Here is a 24,826-nt window from a genome sequence, read left to right on the forward strand (position 1 = left end):
AAGATCCGCTTTTAATTTCTGCTGTGCACACGAGGAATAAAAGAGGAACTATCCCTACAGTTAGCTATTTTAAAATGTCAATAAATATTTCCAACTGAAGAGCTGCCATTGTTTAAAATACTACCATGTTACAATCCCAGCCCTGCAGCTGACACCAGCCTCTTAGAGAAGGAGGCAATGCATTTGCTTTGACCTCGGTGAATCCTAGAGCGAGCATGCATGACTGTTTAACAACAAATACACGGAGCCCTACGAAATTGTCCAAGTATTTTTTCCTAACTTCAAAGAACAGAGGAAATTAAAGCCAACACGCTGTTTTTTGTCACAGGCGAAGCAGGAACTCAGTATGGCTTGTGACGTCCAGTAACTTGTTAATCCTGACCACATAACAGGAGTTGTGCTCTTCACCCTCTGAATACAGAGTCCTGGAAAAGAAGCTATTTGCCATGAAGCTATCTTAGAAATTAAACAGTACATTTAGCGTTCCTCAAGAAGGGCTAGTGCCACAGAGACCTGGACCTGCATCAGGGGAAACCTCAGAGCTCTGGCAGTTGAAGAAATATTTTCTGGCCTATGCACAAAAGAATAAAGCACGCTTACTAAAAGCGAGACAACATACAAACCAGGCTTCAGCATGCTGAGATGAAGTGCTCTATACATTCAGTTTACCTGTTCCAGCTTTAAGCATAACACTTTAAGCATCCATATAAACATTCTGTTCCCCTTCCTCCACAGCTTGCCATGGTTGCTTGTTAGCGCCCAGAAATCAAATCTATAGTAAAATAAAAACGTAAGCTTCCCACGCATCACTAGCGACCAAGGCCTCGTCCTGCACGCAATGACCTGCTTACAAACCATCAGAAAATTGTTTAGGAAGTGGTATTTCACATTTCAGTCCAACAGTGCCTGTAATTAAGAATTTACTGGGAGTCTTGATTAAATTAGCTTAAACATTTGCTTCAGTAACCCCAGTACAATTCTTTTTCAGATACTTTTCATAGCTGATAGCATTTGGATATCCTACTTTAAAGAAGAGATATAGCAACATACAAATATCACTAACTCCGCAGCAACTCACTTGTATTCCAAAATATAACCGTTAGGCCGTAAGAAAGCTAAAGCCACGAATACTTAGTTGAGGATTAACATAAATGCCACCCTTAGCGTCCATCACACCCCAATTAACATACGACACTTCAAATTCAATGTGGGAAGTCTCCTATAACACGTTCTTGATGACTAATTATGCCACCTGTACTAATTTCCTGATCACGTGCCTCTAATACAAGAGGGAATAACAGGCCAACACATCCAGCTGCTTTCTGCCTGGGAGAGCTCTGAAACGAGGAACACGTTTTAGCTATAAGACGTGCAACATCGGTAATGAGAGCTGAGCTGTGACTGCACTTGGCCTTCCTGTCCAGCGGCTTCGTGACGAACACCAAGCACATCAGTGCCCAGCGCGCTGCAACAGGCAGGAACCGCTGTACCACCCACACCTCTCACCTCCCCGCCGCAGTAACGTTACCTGAAAGAGCAGCGCCAAGCGGGCCTCTGCCTTATTCCCCTTCTTGGCCCATCGCTTCCCTTTTGCTTCCCTCTCCCCCAGCCTCTCTGACACCACCCAGCGCCCTCCTTCCTAGTTCTGATTCCTGCTGGCTCCTTCCCCAGAGCAGCAGCTCCTTCCCGGGGCGCTGCAGGCCCCTGGGCCTCACAGAGCCTGGGTTGGAGACGGCGGGCTGGAGGCCGGCTCCTTCCCCCCCTCAGCCCGCGGCGGAGCGGGTCCCGGCGGGAGGCACGGCACAGCCCGGGGCTGCGCAGGGGACGAGGCGGCCCCGGCCGGGCGGCGTGAGGCGGCCTCTCGCTCACCTCGTCCTCCTTGTGGTTGCGGATCCCCCGCACCAGGTCCTGCAGGTTCTTGTCGAACATGCGGTCGATGCTGCCCTTCACCATCTTCAGCGCCATGGTGGTGGCGGCGGGGCCTGCGCTCGGGGCTGAGGGGCTGGGCCCAGCCGGGGGCGCCGCCGCGGCTCCTGCACAAGCCGGGTGAGAGCAGCGGGCCCGAGTCGCTCACATGCCAGGCAGGGAGGCCGGGGGGGAACGGAGAGGAGCGCGAGCGGCGCTGGCCCCGTGCGGGGCGGGCGAGCGGCAGGGGCGGCCCCGACGGCCACAAACCCCCAGCTCCAGGCTGCGCTCGGCCTCCGAGCGCCTGACAAAATGGCGGCCGGTCAGCTGAGGGCTCGGCCCCGCCCCCGGTAGGCACCGCCCATTTCGGCTAGGCCACGCCCTCCCTCACGCCGGCCACGCCCCCCGCGCCTGCCCGCGCGTCCTCCAGCGACAGCCGCGGCGCTGCTGCCGCTAGCCCCGCCCCCTCCCCGCGTGGCCACGCCCCCAGGTCCCACGTGGCGATGGGGAGGGGACACGCGTGGGGCTGCAGCGCCTCCCGCCCCGTTAGGCGGACATCCCGTAATGACCCATTTCGGCCCTGTTCCCCGTGGGGATGCGGCTCCACGGCCTGGTGCCACCACCGCCAGCCTGCCCTGGGTGGCAGCGTGCTGTCACTAACGCTCGTGGCTCCTTCTGCAGCCTCTGCTCCACGAGTGATCCGTGCCAGTGCGGTCAGAGGCACCCCAGGTGGCAAGAGTGCCCGGTGAGGCACCCACCCGTGTGTGCCGGGGCACCCTTCCCACGGGCAGCCCAGGCCCAGCTTGCCCTGTGCCCTGTGTCAGGCCCCTGCCTGGTCACTGTATGTGTGGCTGCCCAGACGGTGACATTTCTTGTGGAGGGTGGGTCGTGACTGGGGATGGAGAGAGAAGAGAAAATGTGGAGCACTTCCAGCCCCCCAGCACCTCCAGAAGGGGTTCCAGCATTCATGGAAGGAGAGTGAACGGGAAGGAGACTCTGAGCTGCATTATGCCTGGGGAAGGACGGGGGTTTCTGCTTGCTTTTCTCCTTTGTTGTCTGCCTCCAGGTTCTGACTCACAGCTGGTTTTTGTTGGCCCCAGCAGAACAGAGCCTATGGGTTTGGTTTTGTTTTATTCAGAAAAATAGCTACAGGCGTGAGCCCCTACCCTTGGGTCTCCCAGCTTGAAGACCTGAGGGCACAGCTGGGACACAGGGAGCTGGCAGGACGTGGGGATGGGGACGGGGCTGTGCACTGGGTGTTCCCAGTGCTGAGAGGGGACCTTGGGGGCTTGCTTTTCAGAAACAAGCCAAAAGGACACAACCTCCTCTGCTTTATCCTGCTTCAGCAGGATGCTGGGGACAAGCTTGGTGGGAAAGCCCAGCATGGAGAGACCCGGGCACAGAGCGCCATCTCCCCATGCTGACATCCCAAGGGGTTTTCTGCCAAGCAGCCTAAGTCAGATCACCCTTGAAAATTTGGGGCAATAATAAATTTTCCACACTCCAAACCACGAAGGCCTTGCAATTACAAGCAGCCTTAACGCGTCTCTAACCCTAAGCGTTGCTGTCGGTAATATTTAAAGCCTTTAATATTCCCAGCTCATCGCCACCGCTGGCATCTGCAGCTCTGAGCTCTCTCCTTTACAACCACCGCCACCTCCTGGTTTTGGCTGTAATTTCGCAGCGGCTTTGCCGGTGAAGGAACCTCCCGGCCGCGGGCAGACGCCTCACCGAGGGGAAGAGCCCAGGCCGGTGTCGCAGCGCTGCGGGGGGGCACGGCCCTGTGGGCGGTCCTGAGGCCCCCGTAGCAGCGCCCCCGGGACAGGGGTGCCGCTCTGCCCGCCCTGGGGCCGCCGCCGCCAGCCCCGCTCCCCTCAGCCCCGCGGCTCGCCCGGCGCCGCCTCCATTTTGGCCTCGCTCCCGCCCGCGCAGCCGCCCGCAAGATGGCGCCGGCGGCGCGGAAGAGCGACGGGGCTGAGGGGGGCGGCCGGGGCCGCGAGCCTCGGGCCGGGCGAGGCGGGCGGTGGGGGCTGGCAGGGGCCACCGCCGCTCCCAGCCGCTGCACGTCCCAGGCTGGCCAGCGAGATGGTGCGGTCACCTCAGGGCTCGCGAGAAGCGCTGCGTGCAGGGGGTCGGTGCGGCCGTGCTTCGTTCTCCCTGTCCCCTTGCACGAGTCCCGGGGCTGGCGTGGAGGCCGCGGCGCCGGATTCAAAATCCAGTAGCGCCTAAAAAATGAGGAAATTGGAGCTGTTTTGCCCTGGCAGAGCTCCGATGGAAAACCCCCGAGCGGGGCAGGGGATCTGGGGCCGTGCCGCTCAGTGTCCCCGCTGCTGGGGGCGTCGGGGCTGTGCGTGCCGGAGCGCCCCAAAGCAGTGGCAGCCCCCAGCTTGTGCCTTCCCACTGCCCTTTGTAGTACAGAAATCCCTCTGGGGCTTCAAACCGAGCCCAGCCACCTTTGGGCTTTCCCCAGCCGGCTGCTATCTACCTTGCTCCTGGGTGCTGCCACGCAGTGACTCACTGGCACGTGGGCAGCCATCGCCCTTTGCCCCACGGCCCTCTCCCAGAGGCACGGTGCCCACGGGGGTTCGTGGGTGCCGGGCTGAGGTTTCTGTTCTCCCCCTCCTCCCGGCCCCCAGCCCAAGCTGGCAGCGAGCCCGTGATGGAGCAGGATTGCGGAGCTGCTGGGCAGCCGCCAAGGCCTTCCTCCCGGGAGCAGCAGAAGGGGAAAAGCTTGACGTGGTTGCTGCTGCTTGAGGGGACGAGGATGGGGGAGCCTTTAGGGGGAACACATTTGGAGATGGGGTCACCGCAGGGAAGGGCAGCTGGGAGGAAGGGGCTCAGCGACGCTGCCCCAGTGCCCTCATGGGACTTGGTGTTTGCTGTGTGGAGAGCTGGAAAGGGATCATGTCCCATTAGCCACGGTGTCACCCCCCCTGTGCTGGCTCCCCCCGGACACCCATGTAAGCCCTGCACACACCGAGCACCTCCCTGGGCCAAAAGGGCAGAGACAGGCTGGATTTTGAGGGGAAGGGGATGGGAGTACCCACATTTCAGCTGGCCCAGGGAACAGGGTGGTGGAAGTGAAAGTCCTGGGGATGCTCATGCCTGCAAAAGGCTTCATCCCACCTGGATGTGCTGCCAGCACCAGCGCGGCTGTGGCACCTTTTGCCTGCCCTGTTCCCCACTGTGCCCACAAGGCTTTGATGCTGCTTGTGCATCCACTGAGGAAACTGTTGCCTCATTTTGTTGTTGTGGCAACTGCAGCCGGAGCATCCCCAGTGCAGCTTTGCCCAGGGAGCTGCTGGGACAGATGGGAAGGACAGATGCTGCTCCTTCATGTGGAAGGGAAGTCCTCAGAGCGATGCAAGGCTGACCCTCGGTGATTAAAACAGGGCTTGGAAAATTGCACGTGGCCCATTTTGCAAGGAGGGGAAGGGAAGCTTGGTGCAGCAAGGTTTGTGTTCATGTTGTCCAGCATCCTGCCTGTTTCACAAGGCTGTCGAAAGGCCAACAGGGGACTGGGATGTGCAATTGCAGCTAGAGTTAAAGAGCTTGACTGCTCTGTGACGCACACTGTGCAATGGGAGCCATTTGCAGAGCCAGGGTTTTATTGGTCCTACCAACGGTGAACAGAGCTCGGCCACGCTCCAGATTTCAGGGGAGAGAAGGAAAACCAGAAGCGCTGCAAGCAGCACCAGGGACTGCATCCAGGGGAGCTGGAGTTACAAACGTGGGTACCTGCAGCAAGGGGATGCTCTCGCAGGGTTGGCATCACAGCAAAGAACCAAGACCAGCCCCAGGGCTGCACCCACCGGCATCCTGCCCGTGGGTAAACTACACGGGAATATTTAATCCAATGGGAACAGACTTGCCTGCATTAGCCTGTTGTGTGATCTAACCTGTTATTGTCGACTAAATTGGGTCAATACTCTAGATGAGATGCTGCTGAAAAGCCAAGTTTATGTTTGAGCTGATGTGTGGCGATAGTGGTGAACACCTCCAGCCTCCCTGAACCCTTGCGTCCATCAGCTCCCACCCACTGTGCACACAGGCATGGATCTGGGGAGGCTCTGGGACCTGATCCCGCAGTCCTCAGCCAAGGAACAGTGAGAGCATGGGAATTAAGTCAGGACAGGAGGCTTTGCATGTGGCTGGTGCAGGGCATGCTCTGTGCATTGCTTGTGCAAGACATCCTTGGAGCATCGATGCCCTCCCTGTGCGCCCAGTGGCTGCATGGAAACCTCCCTTCCCCACGCCCCAGGATCATGGGCACGTCCATGTGAGGAGCTGCAGTGTGCTTCCTGGTTCCTCCCCAAGTTCAACCTGTTCTACCTATTCATGAAAAAACAAACAAACAAACAAACAACAACAACAACAACAACAAAAACAGGCAGGTCTGGATTGCTCTAGCATGGAGCAAAGCGGTGGGAGATGCAGCAGGGCCAGCAAAGGCAGGGAGGAGGGAAACAAGCACCCCTTCTCCGACACATCTCCTTTTGCAGCAGCAAAATCCAGCAGCTTCCCATTTCAGGGCTGAGCCTGCAGGGCTGGAGCAGGCAATGCTGCAGGTCGGCACCTGATGCCTCTGAAGGTCCACAGCTAGTGCCAGTGTTGCAGAAGTTCCCCACTCCTCTCCACCTGCCAGAGGGGAGGGCCCACGCTGCCCCCCTGCCCCCCCTGTGGCACCTCTTACCTTGGAACCTGCTTGGGCCGCACAAGGACTTTGGCTGCGAACTGATTAAAGACCGACCTAACGAACTCAAAGAGAATTCTTTAAACGAAGCCTGCTGTGCCTTGGAGAACTCCTGCCATGTCTATTTATTTAAATTTAATGGAATTTTTGTGGTAAGCTAATTAAATATGAATTGATTATTTAAGAAGCAGTCAGAGCAGTTTAAGCACTGCTGACTTGATGATTTTAATGTTTTCTTTAGAAAAACGTTCCTAGTTATGTAGCTTTGCGCACGTACGGACATTTAAGGGGAAGAAGTGGGTGCAAAGAGCGAAGTTTGGAGCCATCCATGGTGGTTTCTGGCTGAGGCAGCCGCCACAACACGGGGAGTGGAGCGCGTCCCGTCCCTGCTGCACACTGGGCTCCAGAAATGCCTGCAGGCTTCAGCAAAAAGGAAGCGACCTGCTGAGAAACACAGGCATCAAACATCATACCACAGAGCCTGGCAAGCGATGCCCAGCTGAGGCACACACGGTGGCTCGGCCACCTGTCAGGCACGTGGCAGCCCCTGCCTGCCCCACGCTGGACACACCAGGGCCATGGTGATGCCGGTTGTCAGCCCAAATCGCCGACGTCCCCGTGTCCTGATGGGGGAGTGGGACCATGGGTGCCTTTGCAGGTACCCCAGCTGGTGGAGAGCTCAGCTCAGGGTATGGGAAAAGCTCTGCCAGGAAAGGAGCAGCCTCAGGAGCAGCTTCTCCTGGTTTCCTCTGGACCTTGTGCATTTTTCTCCATTTATTCACCAATTTTGTGAATGAAGCTTGCCTGCCAAGCACAAGTGGCCCTGCCCAGTGTGCTGCACCAAGCAGGGATACACGGAACGGCTCCGCATCCAGCACCCCTGAACCTCCCTGGCCGCCCGTCAGGATGCACTGGAGATGAGCCGGCGAGGGGACGCAGCCAGGAGACGGAGAGCTAAAGCCTCCTGCCACCGGGTGCTTCCCACCCTCTGGAAGCCTCGGGCGGCCCCAGCGAGGTCCCCTCTGCAGCATTTTGGCAGCTCAGCAGCTCCGTCGGAGCGGACATCGACTGTCCCCTGCCCCAGTGGACATGGGCAGCCCTGGCGCCCTCGCCCATGTGCATCGCGAAGCCCTGTGCAATGTCACCTGTGTGTGATGTGCACGCCTGGCACGGTGACTTCCTGGTGCCATGCAGAGCTCACGCTGTCACCTGCCTGCAGACTTTGCTCCAGCAGCCACACAGCACGCGGGCTGTGCTGTCACACTCGGTGTGCCAGCCTCACACGGCCACCTGAGCGCAGTGTGCCAGCCCTTCACGGCCACCCAGCCACACGCCTTCCCATGAGGGTGACACGCTGGCCTTGCAGTGTCACCTCTGTGTGACGAGCGGACCTTGCACCCACACAGCTGTGCCTTGTACTGCCCCCCCTGCAGTGCCACCACAGCCTGGCAGTATCACACCGCGCCAGCCTTGCACTGTCCCCCCCCCCCCCCGGCGTGCCACCGCGTGACAGCCTTGGGCCAGCCTTGCACCGTCACCGTGTGCCACTGCAGCTCGTCAGTGTCACCCCGTGCCAGCCTTGCACTGGCCTCTACAGCTCGGCAGTGTCACGCTGTGCCAGCCTGGCACCGTAACCCCCCCTCCCTCCCCGAGTGCCACTGCGTCCCGGCTGGGTCACCCCGCGCCAGCCTGGCAGTGTCACACCGTGGCCTGGCAGTGTCACGCTGTGCCAGCCTTGCACCCTTGTCACCCCCCCAGTGCCACTGCGTCCCGGCTGGGTCACCCTGCGCCAGCCTGGCACCGTCCCCCCCGTACCGCCGCCCCCCGTGCGTGTCCCCCGGTGCCCCCCTTTGCCCTTCCCCGCCCCCTCCCCCCGCTCGTGCACGCCGCGCGCACTCGCGAAGCCGGGAGGGGAGGGGGCGAGCGGCGCGGGGGCGCGCACGGCGGGGCGGAGCGGGCGGGGGCGCGCGGCGGGGAGGGCAGCTGAGGACAGGGGGAGGGAGCGCGGCCGCCCCCGCCCCCGAGCCTGGCGCGTCGGTGGGGCCCGGCCCGGCCCGGCCCCGGCGCCTCATTGTGCTCCGCTTCACGCCGGCCCAAGATGGCGGCGGCGCCGGAGAGCCCCGCGAGCCGCCGCCGACAATAGAAGGAGGCGAGGGGAGCGGCGGGGGGGCCCCCCCCCGCCGGGGGGGGGGGGGGGGGCCCCCCCCCCCCGCCCCCCGGGCCCCCCCCCCCCCCCTCCCCCTTCCCCGGCCGCCGCCGCCGCCGCCGCCTCTCGCTCCCGCCCCCGGCCGGGCCCGGCCGCCACACCCCGGCCGGCCCCCCTAGCATGGTGCGGGGCCGCCGCCCGCTCCTCCGGCTGCCGACATGGGCGAGAGGCTGGAGCTGCGGCTCAAGTCGCCGGTGGGAGCCGAGCCCGCCGTCTACCCCTGGCCGCTGCCCGTCTACGTGAGTACGGCCCGGCCGCGCACCTGCCCGCGCCCTGTCAGCGCCCGTCGCCACTCGCCCCTTTCCCCCCGGGTCCCCCCGGGTCCCCCCCGGGCGCAGCGGCCCCGGCCCGGCCCCGACCCCCGGCTCGGGCGCAGCGCCCCGGGCGAGGGGCGGCCCGGGGGCTGCCGCGGCTCCCCGGGCAGTCAAATTCCCCGTTTGTGCCTATAATTGGCTGCCCGAACTGCAGGGCGGGGAGGAGGAGGGCTGCTTAATGAAAAGTTTTCGGCTTTTGCCCCAGCTCGGCTCGTGGAAGCGGTAACAGCGGGAGCCGCTCCGAGCGGGGCGAAACCGAGGGGTTTGGGGGGTTTTGGCCCGCACCGGGAGCTTCTGGGGACGGGGGTCCCGGGAGGAGCCTGGCGAGGGGCTTCGCGCCCAGCTTCCCTCACGCCGGCGCCTGTCCTTGCAGCCCGGCTCCTGCCGAGGCTCCGGGTCCGGTGTGTCCGTTGCTGGCAGCCGCGACCCGCACGCGTTCAAATAAAATGTCACTCGGCCCCGCGTGGCGACGCGAGCGGCGGTCTTTCCAACTTGCCTGGCTCTTTCCTGCCCTTTCCGAGCCCCTTCCGAGATGCGTGACCTTGGTAACAATGTCCGTGCCCGGTTGGTGAACGCCTCACAAGAGGCTGGAGATGGTGTTTTTCTTCTGTCTGTAGCGCTTGTGTCCATCCTTGAACGTTTTTTCACCTCAAGCGTTTGTCTCGGCATTGAGGACAGTTTTGTAAAAGGAGAAACCCCTGTGCATGTAGATAGCTCTTCTACTTGGCCTGCGTGCTGTTGATTATTCCTTGTGTTTCAGGGCTTCTCTTGTACGTGTGCTGCTTCGCAGGGAGAACGTGCTGGGATGCAGAGGCTGGGGCAGCTCATGCCGCCGATACCGCTCGCCTGGCAATTGCAACGTGCTTGTGTGTGAATGATTAGAAATACATTGCTTGTGGCAGGGGAGATGGCTGTGCCTTCCTATCTGCTGCTGCCTTTCGGTGCTGTTGCTGTATCTGTGGTTTCCAAAACATCCTCCATGTATGCTGGCGTGCTATTTTCATCGGCTGCTCCCGGAGCTGGAGCCTCCAGCACACGCTGGTTAATGCAGCCTTTCCTGTTTGGGCAGCTCTGTCATTCGTGTGTGTGCGCGGGCGCGCGCTCCGCTTAAATTGTCAGAAACTGAAAGCATAATGCTGACCAGTTCGGTCTTCGTGCTGCCAAATATTAACTTGCGGCTCTAGGCTGTCTGATTGAAGCATAGGTTAAAGATTACATAGGTTAGGGATTAGTCTGGAAGGAAGGAACAGTTCTGTGTGTATTTGCAGAACTTCCTACGTTTTTTTAAAAAACAAAAACCCTTCAAACCTGCTCCCCCCACCGTGTCCATTTTAGTGCTGTTTTCCACGTGGGAAACAAGGGTTTAGTTAATTTAGGAAAACTTGAGCAGCAGGTTCTGGAGATGGCAGCGTGCATAGGTTTTCTTTCCCAGTTAACCAGAAATGCGGTGGGCAGGGTGCTTATCCACATGTGCTATCTGCGTATGTTAAGAAATGCTGCAAAACCCGAACATCCTGCCGTTAAACCGGCCTCTTGGCACTGCAGATTTTTCCACGGTAATTCAGAAGTGGATGGTTCATCTGGAGCCAATCAATGTTCTGTCCTGCAGTTTTGTTGAAAAGATCGTGCTGCATATTATGGGAGCGTACGCTTGCGTGCGTGGGTACGCGTGCATACACACAGGCAGGCTGCTCACGGCTCTGGCCTTTGTGGCAGCAGATGAACTCTGGAGCTTTGGAAATAAATCCTGCTCTTTGTGCATGGCAGCGTTTGGCCTGCTAGCCCTGTACTCTGCTGAACTGCAGACTTTCTTTCCCTCGCTGGCTCAGCCTTCAGTTGGCAGCGGGGTATACGTACCGTTGTGGTTTTAGAGCTCTGCTCCGTTTGACGTAAGCAGAACATTTCTTAGTTTCACCACTCTTTCTGCTGCTGGCTTCCTAGGAAGCAAGGTGGGATACCTGGGGAGGAACAGAAATACCTCCAGTTGTTCTGGTTAGCAGCTTTCTTGCTGCTTCCTGATGTGAGATGTGTTTTCCAAAGAGAGCTGGGGAAAAAGGGGAAGGGGAAGTTCGTGGCCCCTGCTGATTACCTGGGGCGAGGGTGCAAGGGTAGCAGGGATTGTCCTCCCTTCATCAGGGTCTGGGAGGTGGCTGAGACCTGCAGCCTGACGAGCACCGTGGTGTGATGTAACCCCCCCCCCCCTTAAGTAACTTGGCTATTTTTGTGTTCTTACCACATCTGAAAGGAGCGGCATTAGTATTGCCCTGTGTGCAGGGGTCCAGTCCCTCGTATCAATGGGTGCTGGATTGATAAATGCCTGTTTATTTAAGGGCTGCTGCTTATTTTGTGCCTATTAGGAAAAGTGGGATCTCTTCAGACTGCTGAGCTTGCACAATAGCTCAGCTGACGAACTGAGGCTTGTTGGGATGCTAAAAGAGCCGAGGAGGGTGATGTGAAACACGTATTTCCCTACAAGTCTAATTAGGGCCGTGGGAGGAGAGAGCACTGGCGTTGCAGATACAGCCTCCCACTGGCTTACATACAAAACTGAAAGTATGACTCTTTCCCCCGCCTTCTGCTTTTCTCAAAGGAAAGGCCATGGTTTCCTAATGAATACATGGTGAGCAGTTCTGTCCATAGCACACTGTGATGAGTAAGTTGAATAGTACATGGTGAGTAATCTCTCCTCATGACTCACAAAATATTTTCTGATGTTGACCTCTGTTTTTCTGAGTGCCCTGCTTAATCAGAGCTGAAGTGAGTTTATTCTTTTGTATGCGGTTTAACTCCTTGACTCCCACATACCTGCCCCATTTGTTGCTTGCTTTAGGTTGTCAAAGACCAGTGATATTGTATTAAAAACAAACAAACAGAAAAAAACAAACCAAACAAAAAACAAACAACAACAACAAAAAACCACAGTAGTTTTGGGAGCATAAGAGATACAGGCCTGGGTAAAGGAAGTTCCTTATTTGCCCGGGTGGGTGACTGAGCAGAATTAATGGATATAGGTGGTCTTAAATAGGCTAATGCTGGCTGAGGGTGGCATTTGTAGGCAGCTTCGAGCATTGATATGCGCAACTTGGGACTTACTGCCTAGAGGTAGATCTGATGGATACAAGGGGTGAAATCCCCTTGTCATTCAAAGACTTGCAGATGGTTAGGTTTATTCCAGAGAACTGTCCTTAAACTCATTCATTCTCCTGGATTTGTCTCTGACTTCTACTGTAGTTAATCTGAGTGCTCCTTAGGTTTGAGCGGGGAGATTTCCTGTACCGTGGTGGGCTCTGCCTGACCTGTGAGGAGTCTGTGGTTGTCATCTCTGCACAAGCGGCCCTGCTCTGGGACTCAGCCTGTTGTGCATAGGGGAGAAAAAAGGTGTGTTTTTAGGAAAAAAATCCGGCTCAGTGCCACGATCTGATCTGGCACAGTCCTGCTCATACTATTCCTGGCACCAGCAAGGGGTTTCTTCCACATGGAGCTGAGCAACAGGAGGCTTGGGAGCTGCTGAAGCTGTTTTTTGTCACCCAAATTGTCGTTAAGCTGCACCCTAACACAGCATACGTGTTTGTGGGTATGAGCAAGCGCGTGCACCGGCAAGAGGGCAGTGTCTCATTGATCTCCTCTCCTCCACGCTGGCGCTGGGCTGGTTTGTAGCGTGGCGCAGAAAGCCCCGGTGCTGTGGTGGGGCACAGCTGGGTGACGCGGGGAGAGTTGGTACCCTGGTGGCACCGAGCCTTCATCGCGATGGCTGCAGATGACTCGTGCTCTGTCCTGCTAAAAAACAGCCTGCAAATCCTTGTGACTCCCAAGTTAGACATCTGCCTGTCTTGCCTGGCTCTTTTCATCTCCAGGCCTTCCCATTGTTGTCCTGCTGAACAGCGTTCCCCAAAAGCTAACCGCTCACCTCTCCGTGCGCTCGCGGGGGGCCGTGTTGTGGTGCCTGGGAGCCCCCCTGGTGGCCCAGGCCCCCCCTGCATGCTGCTGTTGCACCCCGGCTGTCTCTGACTGCTTTGGTTCTCATCTCCCAGCCTGGATATCTGGGGGCTGTGGCTTTGTCCCAGGAGGGGACGGTCCCAGCTGTGCCACCCTGTGCTTATGAGGCTGAGGTGCCTCCACCATCAGCCCCTGAAGCTTTTGCCTCCACATCCACAACTGTGAGGATAAGCCTGGCTTAAACAATTCATTGGTTTGTCTGTGTTCCTCCTCTTTGCTGCTGACTTTTGGCTGTAAAGGCACAAAAAATTACCTCCGGCTGCTTCAGTGTTGTCAGCCTCTGTCTGTAGGAGAGGTGTGCCCGATGCTGAGGAGTAACGGGATACACGTGTGGTGGCGCTGGGTGGTGTTTGCACAGGTGGCAGGGCACAGGGTGCTTTTCCTGTGCACGTTTTACCCCTGCTTTACTGCCCTCCCCACAGTCCCCCCACCTGGCTGGGGAGACAGCTGCTGTTATCCCGTCACCCAAGGAATGTGCTGCGTGCTAAAAGCTCAAGGGCAGCCCGTGACAATGGAAATCACCGCCCAGCGGGGAGCGCACCTTGAAAATTAAAGATGAACCGTAGAGACGAACAACAAACCTTATTTTAGAATTGAATTGAATGCCTGCCTTTTTTTTTTTCCCCTCAATGTGTTGCTCAGCTGGAGTGGCAGTCGTTTTTCTGATGGCTGGCTTTGATTTCTCAGGAGCTGAAACAGGCATGGGAGAGGCTGAAGCTGGGAGTGGCGATGGTGCTTGGGCTGGGGGGACCACTGGAGGGTCCTGGGGGTCCCCTGTCCCCATCACTGTCCCTCGTCCCCATCCCTGTCCACAGCCCCATCCCCAGATGCTTGCTCTTGCTGCTTACCTGCGCAGTCCTCCTGTACTCCATTGGGACAAACTGATGGTGAGCAGTATCCCCTCGCATCGCTTCGTGCTGGAGGCGGGGGGGACACGACGGAGCTGTGTCTCGGCACAGTGCCAGGCCTCCGGTACGGTGCGGGGCGGTGCTGTGAGCTGGAGGGCTGAAAATATCTGGGCTGGAAAAAAAATACAAAAAAATGTTCCAGCGTTTTCCTGGCCGCCCCCTCCGCCCTTGCTCTGTGCCGTGAGTCACGCTGCCTCCCGGCCGGGCAGGGGGCGGCTGTCGGGCTGCCTCTGCCCACGGAGCCTCCCCGCGCCCTGAGTAATCACCCAGAAATTCGGTGGCGGCGGCAGCAGGGGTTAGGGGATTTTCTCTGATTTCACAGATGCTGTTGATGCAGCTTGTTGGGAAGTGTTTGTGGGAATGACTCATTAATTAAAGAAACTTCTCTAGTGAAGAAAAGGTTTGAAAACTTCAGCAGACTTCCTATTTCTCAACACCCTTGCGCCCTCCCCTGTCCTCAAAGAATTTGGAGTGGCGGGAGCGAGCGGTAGGAAGCTGGCAAATAATTGACTCAGTCATTTCAAAAGCGCTTGGGTTTCTCAGCTACCCAGCGAATAAGCAGAAGCAAATGACAGAGCTGGCACAGCTGTTCCATTTTTCGGTACTTAGCTCTCGAGAGCCCAGCGGCGTGCCGCGAGGTGGCCTCGCCGGTGGGAGGACCGCGGGCATGCGGGTGTTGCCGAACAGCAGCTGCCTTCTGGGCTCTGCCCCGCTGAGTGCAAGTTGCCAGGAGTGACACCCGGTACTCGTCTGGTTTTCACTCTGGCTTTTGTTCAAGGCTCTGACCTGTTGGATGCAATACAAAATCCGAGTTGGGTTAACAAGTGCTTTTTTCCTAATGTTGCTGTATGGAAACTAAAAATTGTTCTCTTGCATCACACCTTGAAACCGCGGTACTCCTCATGTCTCGTATAACTCAGCTATCGGAAAGGTAACTGTTGAAAGATGGAGTAGCTGTTACGGGTGGCACTTCTCTTCGCAGCAGATGAGTGAGGATTCATGTCCCTTTCCCAGCCAGGGCTCCAGCTCTGGTGATTCAAATTTATCTGCCTAAAATGCACCCGTCAGTTATGGTCAGATGTGGTACTGAAAGCTTTCAGTGTGCCAAGGGAAATCCAGGCCACCACATGCAACTCCAACTCTTGTCCTTCATGGCAGCCTAAATATATATGGAGATGATTATCCTTTCAAGCCTCAGCTATGTGAGTGAACTGTGTTCCTCCTGGGAGTTTAGGCAAAATATCGTACCTCTTGGTATGCAAGATTTATGGGAAATTTAATCACCCTTCTCCCCAGACATCCATATGTCTACTTTTGTACTCTTCCTTCTTTTTATTTCAGCTCTTTCATACTGCCTCTCTCTCTCTTTTATTTTTCTGGCTGCTTTGAGTTAACCTTTGACTGGCTGATTAAAGCTTTTCACTGTAACGATCAGGACAAGGACCCCCCCAGTGTATTATCAAGGATTGATAATCCTGAAGTATCTCAACATCTTTAAAATACTGTTGCTTAATTTATTTTCTGTTCCTAACAGAAGGATCCACAGAAGCAAGAGAAGTTCATATTAGGTGTCTGAACGCATTAGGGACGTGATATATTTACTCTTGTAGTGATTATTAAAGATAAGACAAAACTTCCTCTGAAGAGGGGATCAAGTAATAAAATTGAATGTGCGATGCTCGCCACACGCTTCTGTAGATACCGTGTTCAGTAGGTACTATTTTTAGAGCATAGGAAGAAGGTGACTATGTTTTACAGCAGGAAATGATGGCTTCACAGATATGAACAGATCTATGAATGATGAAAAAGTTTCTGTGCTGAGTATTTTGGTTTGTTTATCTAACGAGTGAATGAGAGTTTCCGAAAAGCCTTCACTGAAAGATTTGCTTGGTGCCCCATGAAAAATCTAAGGATCTTTATACTGAGGAGTTAAATGAAGCTTTGGAAAGTTCATCGGAAAACAATCAATCAAGAAAACCTCCAGAAAATTCTGAATAAGTTTGTGTATGAAGATAAAAGGAGGGGGGGCTAATACTGTTACTTTAGTTGAAAACCTTTCAGATACCCTCGGTGTGAAGGGCAGCTTCCTGAGTTTTTGGCATTTCTATGTCATTTACTTTTAAAACCTCAACAACGGTAGTAGCTACTGCTAGAATTCTGAAAGATTTGGGCTTTAAAACCATTTTTTAAATTCCTCTTTTGCTGCAGCTGGCTTGCTGTGGTGGTGCAGGTGATCCCCGTGGGCTTGCAGGTCCGCGGCAGCCCCTGGAGCTGGGGGCTGGAGCCACCGCTCGTCGCGCTTGGTCTTCCTGCTTACGTGAAGAAACAGAAATTTGTTACATAAGATGAAAACACTGCAAAATTGTGGGGTTTAAACTATTTACAAGTCTTAAAATTGAAGCTTTTAAGAATCGTTGGCACTTGGAAATTCATGTGTGCTGTTCCAAATCTGTACTGGCTGTAGCTTGTGTCATTGCTTCATAAGTTGAAGCTTACTGGGGGGAAACCATAACTATTTGTATTCTTTTGTAACTCCAATACATCTTTAGGAACTCAGTGGGCTTCAAAAGGAATGCAAGGTTTTATTGCGAACTTATGTTGTAGGTTATGTATGCCTGGTTAGTAGGGGTAGAATTCCCAAGCTGTCCCAGGTTGGAATATCTTTACGAGATGCGAGGTGGTTGTTCAAGGCGTCCTTGTCTTGCCAGTGGCCTGCAGGGTGCTTCTGCTTGGCCTGCCACTTTTCCTCGCAGGAGATGGGGATCAGCTGTGCAAACAGCATGTTGCTGGCCCAGCAGCGAGGCCATGCCCTGAGCTTCCTCCCAGCCTCTCCTGCCTCCACCGTGGAGGTGGGAAGTCGGCGGGATCGAGGAAGATGGTAGTAGCTTTCCTGCTCTTCCTGCTCGCTCATCCGAGGAGGGGGCTTGCCTTTGTCACTGGTTGGGGTCTCCTTTGGTGCCTTGGCTGCCAGTCCTCCAGTGGGGACATCAGAAGGGATGGTTGCTGGTGGGGCGAAGCAGGAGGGTCGCAAAGCCTTGATCCCTCTCCTGGGGCTTCTGTGCCATCTTAATTAAAGGTGACTAATGGGAAAAAATGGGTTGGGAAGCTGTAGCTTTTAAAGATAGCCTTCAAAACAGGCGAAGGGAGTTATTTTCAATCTGTCTTGGAGCTGGAAAAGTTCAGGCACTTAATGCAGCTCTGGGGCTGGGTATTAATTTCTACCAGCAATAACTCTGCTTAGGTTTTACGTGCAGGTTTAAGTTCCTGGCAGTCTGACTGTGTATGGCTGTTTTCCTTTCCGTTCCCCTCACCTCTCCAGTTACTGCTGGATGGGATCATTATTTCTTCGTTAACGAGGGCTCTGGCCACAGGGAAGCTCAGAACTGGTACTTCTGCGAGTTGCAGCAGCTCTTGCCAGCTCTGTCCACTTGCTGTTGTGACCAGGCTGCCCTTGCCCTTACAGCGGTCTGTTTGCACGCTGGTGCGGTGAACTGGCCTGGTTGGAAGCCAAAACACTAAAAAGGTTCATTTTCAGCTTCACCCTTACCTGACTTTGAGGTGTGCGTGTGCTGGCACTGCTGGCCCAGAGCAGGAGCTGGCTTTAAGGGAGGTAGTGGCGAAGTGCATGGGCTTAAGGTGTTTGTGAAATGTTGGCGGGGCCTTCTTTGTTGTTGGCTTGAGTGGAAGCCCAGCAGCCTGCTCTGTCCCAGAATAAGCAGATTCCTCTGCACGTACACATGGTGCTGCTCTGCTGCTGGAAGAGCTGAGGCATCAGCATGCTCCCTCCAGCTGTCGTACTGTGGGAACAGTCTATGACTGCAGTTACCAAAAGGGCAGCAGTATTGTGCCAGTGCAAGGTGCCACTTTACCAAAATAGTTGCGTTCCCTTGTATGCTCTGATATAAATGTCTTGGAATTTTGGACTAATTTATCTTCTTTCATAATAGAGCTGCTCTTGGCAATGTCTGGCTCGTGACGCCTGAAGCCAGCGGGTCATCCTGGTGTAACTGTCCCACGTGGATGTTGCCACAGATGCTTCTGCAGAGTGATTAGATGTTAATATATTTATACAGCCCCTTCTATGCACTATCACGGGAAGGATTCCCTCTTGCATTTGTGCAGTGTCCGTAGCAACAGTTGTGATTGCTATGTTGAAAGGCAAAACAGTTTTATTGTGGTTTAGGTAGCTGCAGTGAAAGTCAAGTGTGAGTGCCTGGTAGCAGCCAGACCCACAGCTGTAAATGCTGGATCACCAGTACTCGTGGTCTGTAAGGATTACACAGATGAGTTTGGATTTTTTTATCTAATCCCTTTTTCCTTCGTTAACTTGGTAGTTTCGGTATACAATGGAGCTCGGCCCTTAAGGCCCATAATGCACTCCATGGTTTCCGTGGTGTTTTCGGTTTAGTTTTGTTAGACAAACTTACTAACTGCTGAAGCTGCAGCAAACTTGGCTGCTCTCTTGCTGTTTGGGAGATGGGTTTCAAAATGCAGTTGTGGTTGCTCTTGCTTCCCTTGCTGCTTCTCTGAGGCTGGGAGAAGGAGAATGGACACAACCTGTTAGCAGCAGGAGGTATCCTTCTGTACATACTGATGTATGTGTATACTTGTGAATGTCCTTAAATTTCCTTGATATAAGGGAACAACAGTAATTGGATGCTTCAGGAAAGACTTCTGATCCTTATATCCCTTGGCAAGAAGATTTGTACTTCAGTTTTTGCTGTGGAAACTGGATGCTTTGGGATAAAATCTGATAATATAAAAAACCAGTCTACATATACAATGCGAAATATTGCGTTGACCATACTTTACCTTTCCATTACTCAAAGTTTAACTGGTGTTTTAGCATGAAGCAAGACCTAAAAACGTGAAGTGGTTCAAGGCACTGACTGGATTGCAGAGCTTGCTGTTCATAGCAGCTGGAAGCGCTTTGGTTTTGACTTTTCACAGACCCTTGTAGTTGCTGTTGGCTGTGGATGTGCTGTGGATGTTGAAGCTGTGCTGGTGAGCCTCTGTAGACAGGGCATAAATAAAGGTAAGCCCTGGAGGAGAAGCACCTTCTACTGAAGGCACAGTGCTTTTGAGAGTGCGTCCGAGTGCCACACAGAGTGGGGACACCACAGCAGCTTGCCTGGCCTTCCTCGGCCTTTGTCCACACCTAAATCCATCCTCTGCAGATGGAGGGAACCGGGGCCATTAGAGGCACTTGTCCTTCTAGTCTTCTGGAAGATTGATTGGCTTTTCCTAATCCGTCTTTTTGATCTCTGCTAACCATCTTGTCTCCAGCTGTAACATCCTCTCCTTCAGATTTATGGACCGCTGCTGCTACAGGCACCCAAGCTGTGTGTTAAACCCTGAGGCTAGCAAGACTGACCTCCCGCATTATGCAGGTTAAATAAGATCGTCTTCAGTTGTAGGTCAGAATTCGGTGATCCAAGTGACTTCTGCTGAAAACATGAGCGGAGTCAGCGTTGGGAGCCAGTGTGATGTGGTTCAAGTGTGGGAAGTAGGACAGGATCTAATCATTAAAAAGTACATGAGTCTTGCTCTTGATGCATTTTTAATTACTTGTGTCAGGTTTTGGTGTTTGAGTTGTTTGGATTCATCCGGTGGGCAGTGAAAAGCTCACAGGAGATCTCTTTCCCCTGCTTTGCGAATGCTTGACCGCAGCTTGCTTGCACGCTTCTGAAGAGCTGCTTTGGCCACCCAGCCTGTTTTCGGGGAGGAAGTGTGGTCAAGTGAGTCAGACAACGAACCAGTTCTGCAAAGGTGAGAGTTGCTTTTGTTGCAGGACAGTTCAGTCTTGGGCAGTCACCGTATGCACGGAATGTTCCGATCTGTGAAACGCAGATAAGGAATCTTCAAGCCCTTTGTATGGTGCTTGGAGATCTAATGATAGAAAGGCACAGGCTTTTTTTTTTTTTTTTTTTTTTAAAAAAAAATATTTTATTTTGAATTTCCCCAATACCACACCCAGGATTTCAAACCATTTGTTCTCCTCCCAGGTTTGGGCTGTTTGCTGCCTTTAGTGTGCAGCGCTGTGTACGCTGATCAGATCTCACCAGGCTCCCGTTTCACATATGGGGAAAATGAAGTGCAGAATAACAGTGCTTACCCCCCAGGCCCCAGCAGGATAAGCATAGTTTCATATGCAGGACCTAAATATAGAAAAATGTGAATTTGGGAGGGCACTAGGATGTTGTTCCTTGCTTCAGGCAATGCCAGCTGCCTGATGTAATTGAACATGTTCTGTGTATTTGAGAAATAAATGCGTAATCTTTAAATCTGTCCCTTTAGGTTAGGGATTCGGGTCAGAGCTGGAGTTGTTGCACTGTGAGATAACCAGTCCTCTACAAACGCACCTGAGAGTCTGGGTTACAGTACTGGGTTACAGAATTACATCAAAATAATGTCTGAGATCTCCTAAGGGATGATGTGGATGATGTTCACTTGAAAAATAATGTAACCAAAACAGCCACACCTTGTGCAAGGGTGGGTAGTGCTTTGTGTTCCTTGTGACCTTAGAAGCCTTCATAGCAGTGAGCTTGTGTTCTGGCAAAAATAAATGGTTATTTCCACTCCTGCTTGCTCTTGTGGTGGTTAGCAAAAACTACTTTTTTTTAATGAAAAAGTTGGTGCTTCATAGAACAAAGTTATCTATAATTGAAATGGGTCTGGCACTGCTCATATGATGTGTAGTGTGATTGTTCTCTTTGTAGATGTTACATTAATAGCTGTGATAATTACTGAAAACTTACAAGCTGTAGTCATACCGATGAGGTTTTTTAACTAGGGTTAAAATTGTGTGATTATAGAAAATAGTGGTTACATGAAAATACATACTTGGCAAGAGCTTTTGGACACTCTTATTTGGCCTTTAAAAACATGTGCAGTGCTTTTCATCTGCAAGATACAAAATGTCTTCAGTATCAAGAGGGCTGGCTGACTTCAGCATTGAAGCCTGCAGAAAGTTTCCTATGTCATTTTTTTTCCTGTGATCAGAGAGCTGAGCCTAAGCTACAGGAAAGAGTCCTCACTAGGAAAAATCAGGATGGGTAACCCTTAGGGGAGAGGTAAGCAGAAAGATCAAGCTCTTCAATAATAATACTAGTAATAAATATATATAATTAAAAAATTACTCTCTGGCCTGATCTGTGTGCCAAATGGCAGGCTGGCTCGTGCAGGCGCAGGAACGTGTGCCGGCAGGGCGTCTGGACACCGATGTGCTCCAAGTCGCAGCAGTGGTTCTGGCCTTCGCCCCTCAGATTCCTGATGTTAGAGTTGTAGGAACGTGGATGGGGAAATCTGGCCCAGAATTGCTCTTTGAAACTTTCCTCCTCTGCTTTCCGTACAAAATTGGGTTCTTCCAAGTGATTTTTGAAAAAGTGTCTGCTTTCTTTCCATCATTTTTCCTGTGAAATATCTTGACAAAACTTTAATTTTCTCTGGGAGATCATGTTAGATCGAACGTTAAGCTTGAAAATAAGAACCCTGTATTATAAATTTCAGTTACAGAGTTGGCTGTAATAACTACCAGTATGTGTTTGTTTTTGTTTTTCACCTGTTATGAGTAGCTTTGGGTATTCTCAGTTCCTGTAGTCTGCAACTTTTTTAATGTGTCCAGGCCACATTAAAGCGTGAAAGTCTCCTGTCATGAAACGGCTTCCGCTCGTGTGGCCCAGGAGGTTCTGGGGGCCTCTCAATCTGCACGAGAAGGCCGGTGGAGGGCTTGGGGCCGAGGCGCAGGATGAACGGGCCTCCTCTTGGCCTCAGCACCGACGCGTCCTCCCGTGACCGCCCACAGAGCAGGTAGGCTTCTTGAGGCTCATCCAGAAGGCTTCTGCACAGTGTTTTCTGTGATTGATGGCCGGTCTGTCTGTAGGAGGCTCTTTACCGGCATGTTTCACTGCCAAAGCATTGGGAGAGCAGATACGATGTGAGGCTGTGCTCTTGCAGGTGACATCGTACGAGCGTGGTGCATCACACGCTGGCGGTGTGCTGGAGATGTTGCTGGTCATGGGTCACTGCTGCCTGAAAAGGGAAGGAGATTGTAAAAAAGAAGTTGGTGTCCGAGTTGCACAGGCTTCTGGCTGCCTCCAAATGCGTGGTGTTGGCCGCTGGCCGCCGCCTGTCCCTCCTGGTGCCAGCTTCATCGTCATCCTGATGGGCTTGTGGAAAGAGCAGCTTAAAACTGCTGCACCGAGCTCGGTTGTGTGTCTGGCCAAAAGCAGCCCATCTGCTTGTAAGGGGCTAGGCAGCCACGGATGCTGAGCCCAGGGAGGCTGTGGCTTTGCTTTGGTGAGGTTTCCATTCAGAAGCCCCACAAGCTGCTGAAGGGCTCGGTCAGTGTCACAAACGCAGTCGGGATGAGTGGGGCTGGATAACGTCTGTCCTTGTTAAATCTTACAACAGCATTGAAACAGAGCTACAAGTAGTCCCTAAAGAAAGAGAAGCTGATTGGTATTTCCTTTAGATCTATTTTTTCCCTCCTCTCTTTTCCATGGCCTTTTATGCTTTTGATTTCATCTGCAAGACTTGCAAAAGACCTTGGGAGCTTGTCTACCTGGACAAAGCATATTGGAAAGAGTAGTAAACGTGGTGAGTGTTGCAACACGAGAAGTGTAGCTGCAGTAAACGTTGAGCATTTTTGAACTCGGTTGCTGCTGGATAAAGAGACAAACGGAGCTTTGAAAGGCCCCTTCTGGCAGGAGTTTCCACACTGAGGCACAGGGTTGCATGAGTAAAACCACTTGCTTGAATTGGATGGTCTGTAGCTGTCGACACGCATTGTGGTATATTTTTCACTTTTTAACTCAGGACAAAGGAATCTCTTAAATAAGCAATTTTGGTTATTTGTAGGGGCATTGTCATGAAGGCCCATAGGACAAGGGGTTTCTAATTGTGTTCTGCTAGCACTGAAAGTGTGCAATGCCATCCGTGAAGCATGTAACCTCTTCAGAGAAAAAGGTTATGCCGCTCTGAGTGTGAATTCACTTTTCCGGTATAATGTGCTTATGTTGATAAACCATATTCTTACTATCCAGGAACACAGCTTACTGGAAGAGCTAGATCAGCCCAGGGGGTTTACAGCGTGATAATTCTGTGTGTAGTGAAAGGTGAAAATTTATAGGGGATGTTTATGGATGAGCTGTCTGTCTTGGGTTATTTTTGTACTTTGCAGATAACAAATAAAAAGACAGGAGAAGCCCTCCTCCTGTGTATGCCTTTTCTTCTTTGTATGCGCACTGAGAGTTGGGAGCGGATTCTTGTTCAGCCACCTCCCTGTTTCCTAAGCCAAGGCTCACCGGTAGAATTATTTCCTGATGCTCCAAGCTGGTTCCTTGTTTAGCAGTGCCACTGGTTTGGGCTAAATGTCCTGACTGCTGTTGTGTAGGCAGCCTCTCCTTTCTGATAGCGCAACGGGAGCAGTTCGTTTTTCTCATGTGACCCCTCAATGAATGGAGTTAATTTTTGCTGTTCTAAAAATCAAAGCTTTTCCTTGTAAAATACTACTTTGTACCTTCACCATAACAGACGTAAGAAACGCTTGCCTTGATTTCTGCCCCTCTCGGTCATGAGATTCTTTTTATCTGGATATTTACAGGGATGTGTGTGAGTTTCTGGAAAGAGAACTCATACAGGTCAGGTTGGTCCTGAACGTACGAACTGGTTACACAACAGGGAAGTCTGTTCCCTCATGCATACGTGAAAGCTGCAATGCTGATGGGAAAAGCTTCTATTTAACTTACAGCATGTGACTTGAAGAAGTAGAAATAATCCCCAGCCTTTGGGTCATCTGTCCATTAGTGTTTGTCTTCTTCCACTGCCTCCCTCCCCTGCCTCCAGTCCTTTGCTTTCTGTTGCCTGGCCCTGCACTTTGATTTCCCAGGGTAACTCCATAGAAGTTACAGAAGATGAGGGGCAGGATTTATTTGAGAGTGCTAGCTTACACCCTTTTAACTCTGAAATGCCCTTAGATACTGGGCTTCTAATTAAAAGATCAAAGCCACTTTAAGAAACAAATGTCTAAATATAACCCAAACTGTGCAGATGGACTCTGCTGACCGCATCTTTCCTTGATGGATACAACAATATATATAGGAGCAGCTGTAACTTCCCCGAAGTAGACTTTTTTGGTAGCATGGTGCATATACATGCAGCTACAAGGGCTTTATGGGCGTGTGCTTGGAATGGCTTGTTAAACGTGCTTGTGCTCCTGAGTAAACTCCCAAATTAATGTCAACAAACATCTGTGCCTCACAGTCTAGTGTATACTTGTAGTGCGCAAGTTTTAATGTGTTGTGTGGGTGGTTTTTGTTTTTCAGTTGATAAAGAGGTCTGTGTATTCAGGTCTCTCTTCTTTGTGCTGGGAGATTTTTACACTGATACTGCTCCTACTGCTCATCTGATGCTTTATTTTAGAAAGCCATTCTCTTTGCATTCATCTGACTGTCCATCTGGAGACGTGAGGGTGTACCAGCTACTAGGTCAATGAAATCAGCTGTTCGTTGTGCAGCTTGCAGTCATGTACCTTCTGCAAACCAATAAAATCCTCAACGGGATCAGATATGCGGTTCCTAATTTCAGGAAATATCAAAGAAAGAAGTAGAATGATAATTCCTTCATGTAAAGTGTATGCTAGTTCATGGAGACTTGAAAAAAAAATTCCTTAAGCCTTATTTTTTTCTTAGAGGTCTCATTTTGATTAGTTTAATGGTGTGGGTGTCAATCTAAGACTCCTTCCTTGGTATGCTTGTCTCCTGTACACTGGAAAAGACTGATTCCTGTAATCTTCTGAAGAACA

The 24,826-nt window shown here is 52.8% G+C and overlaps 2 protein-coding genes across 8 annotated transcripts in view; one reads left to right on the forward strand and one right to left on the reverse strand.

Annotated features, from left to right (window-relative positions):
* The window catches only part of AP3D1 (adaptor related protein complex 3 subunit delta 1), a 43,392-nt gene extending 41,163 nt beyond the window's left edge, over positions 1 to 2,229 (reverse strand). For both annotated transcript variants that reach the window (XM_035348119.1, XM_035348118.1), the window contains exon 1: positions 1,870 to 2,229. In XM_035348119.1, the coding sequence (XP_035204010.1) occupies positions 1,870 to 1,965 (96 nt within the window). In that variant the 5' untranslated portion in view covers positions 1,966 to 2,229. The remainder of the gene's footprint in view (positions 1 to 1,869) is intronic.
* A 6,601-nt stretch (positions 2,230 to 8,830) lies between these two features.
* Positions 8,831 to 24,826, forward strand: part of DOT1L (DOT1 like histone lysine methyltransferase) — a 74,167-nt gene continuing 58,171 nt past the window's right edge. For 2 of the 6 annotated variants that reach the window (XM_035348111.1, XM_035348112.1), the window contains exon 1: positions 8,832 to 9,043. In XM_035348111.1, the coding sequence (XP_035204002.1) occupies positions 8,963 to 9,043 (81 nt within the window). In that variant the 5' untranslated portion in view covers positions 8,832 to 8,962. Of the gene's footprint in view, positions 9,044 to 24,826 lie in introns of all 6 variants that reach the window. The other 4 variants (XR_004756361.1, XM_035348115.1, XM_035348113.1 and 1 more) reach the window with 3 other exon arrangements.

Source organism: Oxyura jamaicensis, chromosome 28 (genome assembly GCF_011077185.1).
Source record: "Oxyura jamaicensis isolate SHBP4307 breed ruddy duck chromosome 28, BPBGC_Ojam_1.0, whole genome shotgun sequence".
NCBI lineage: Eukaryota > Metazoa > Chordata > Aves > Anseriformes > Anatidae > Oxyura > Oxyura jamaicensis.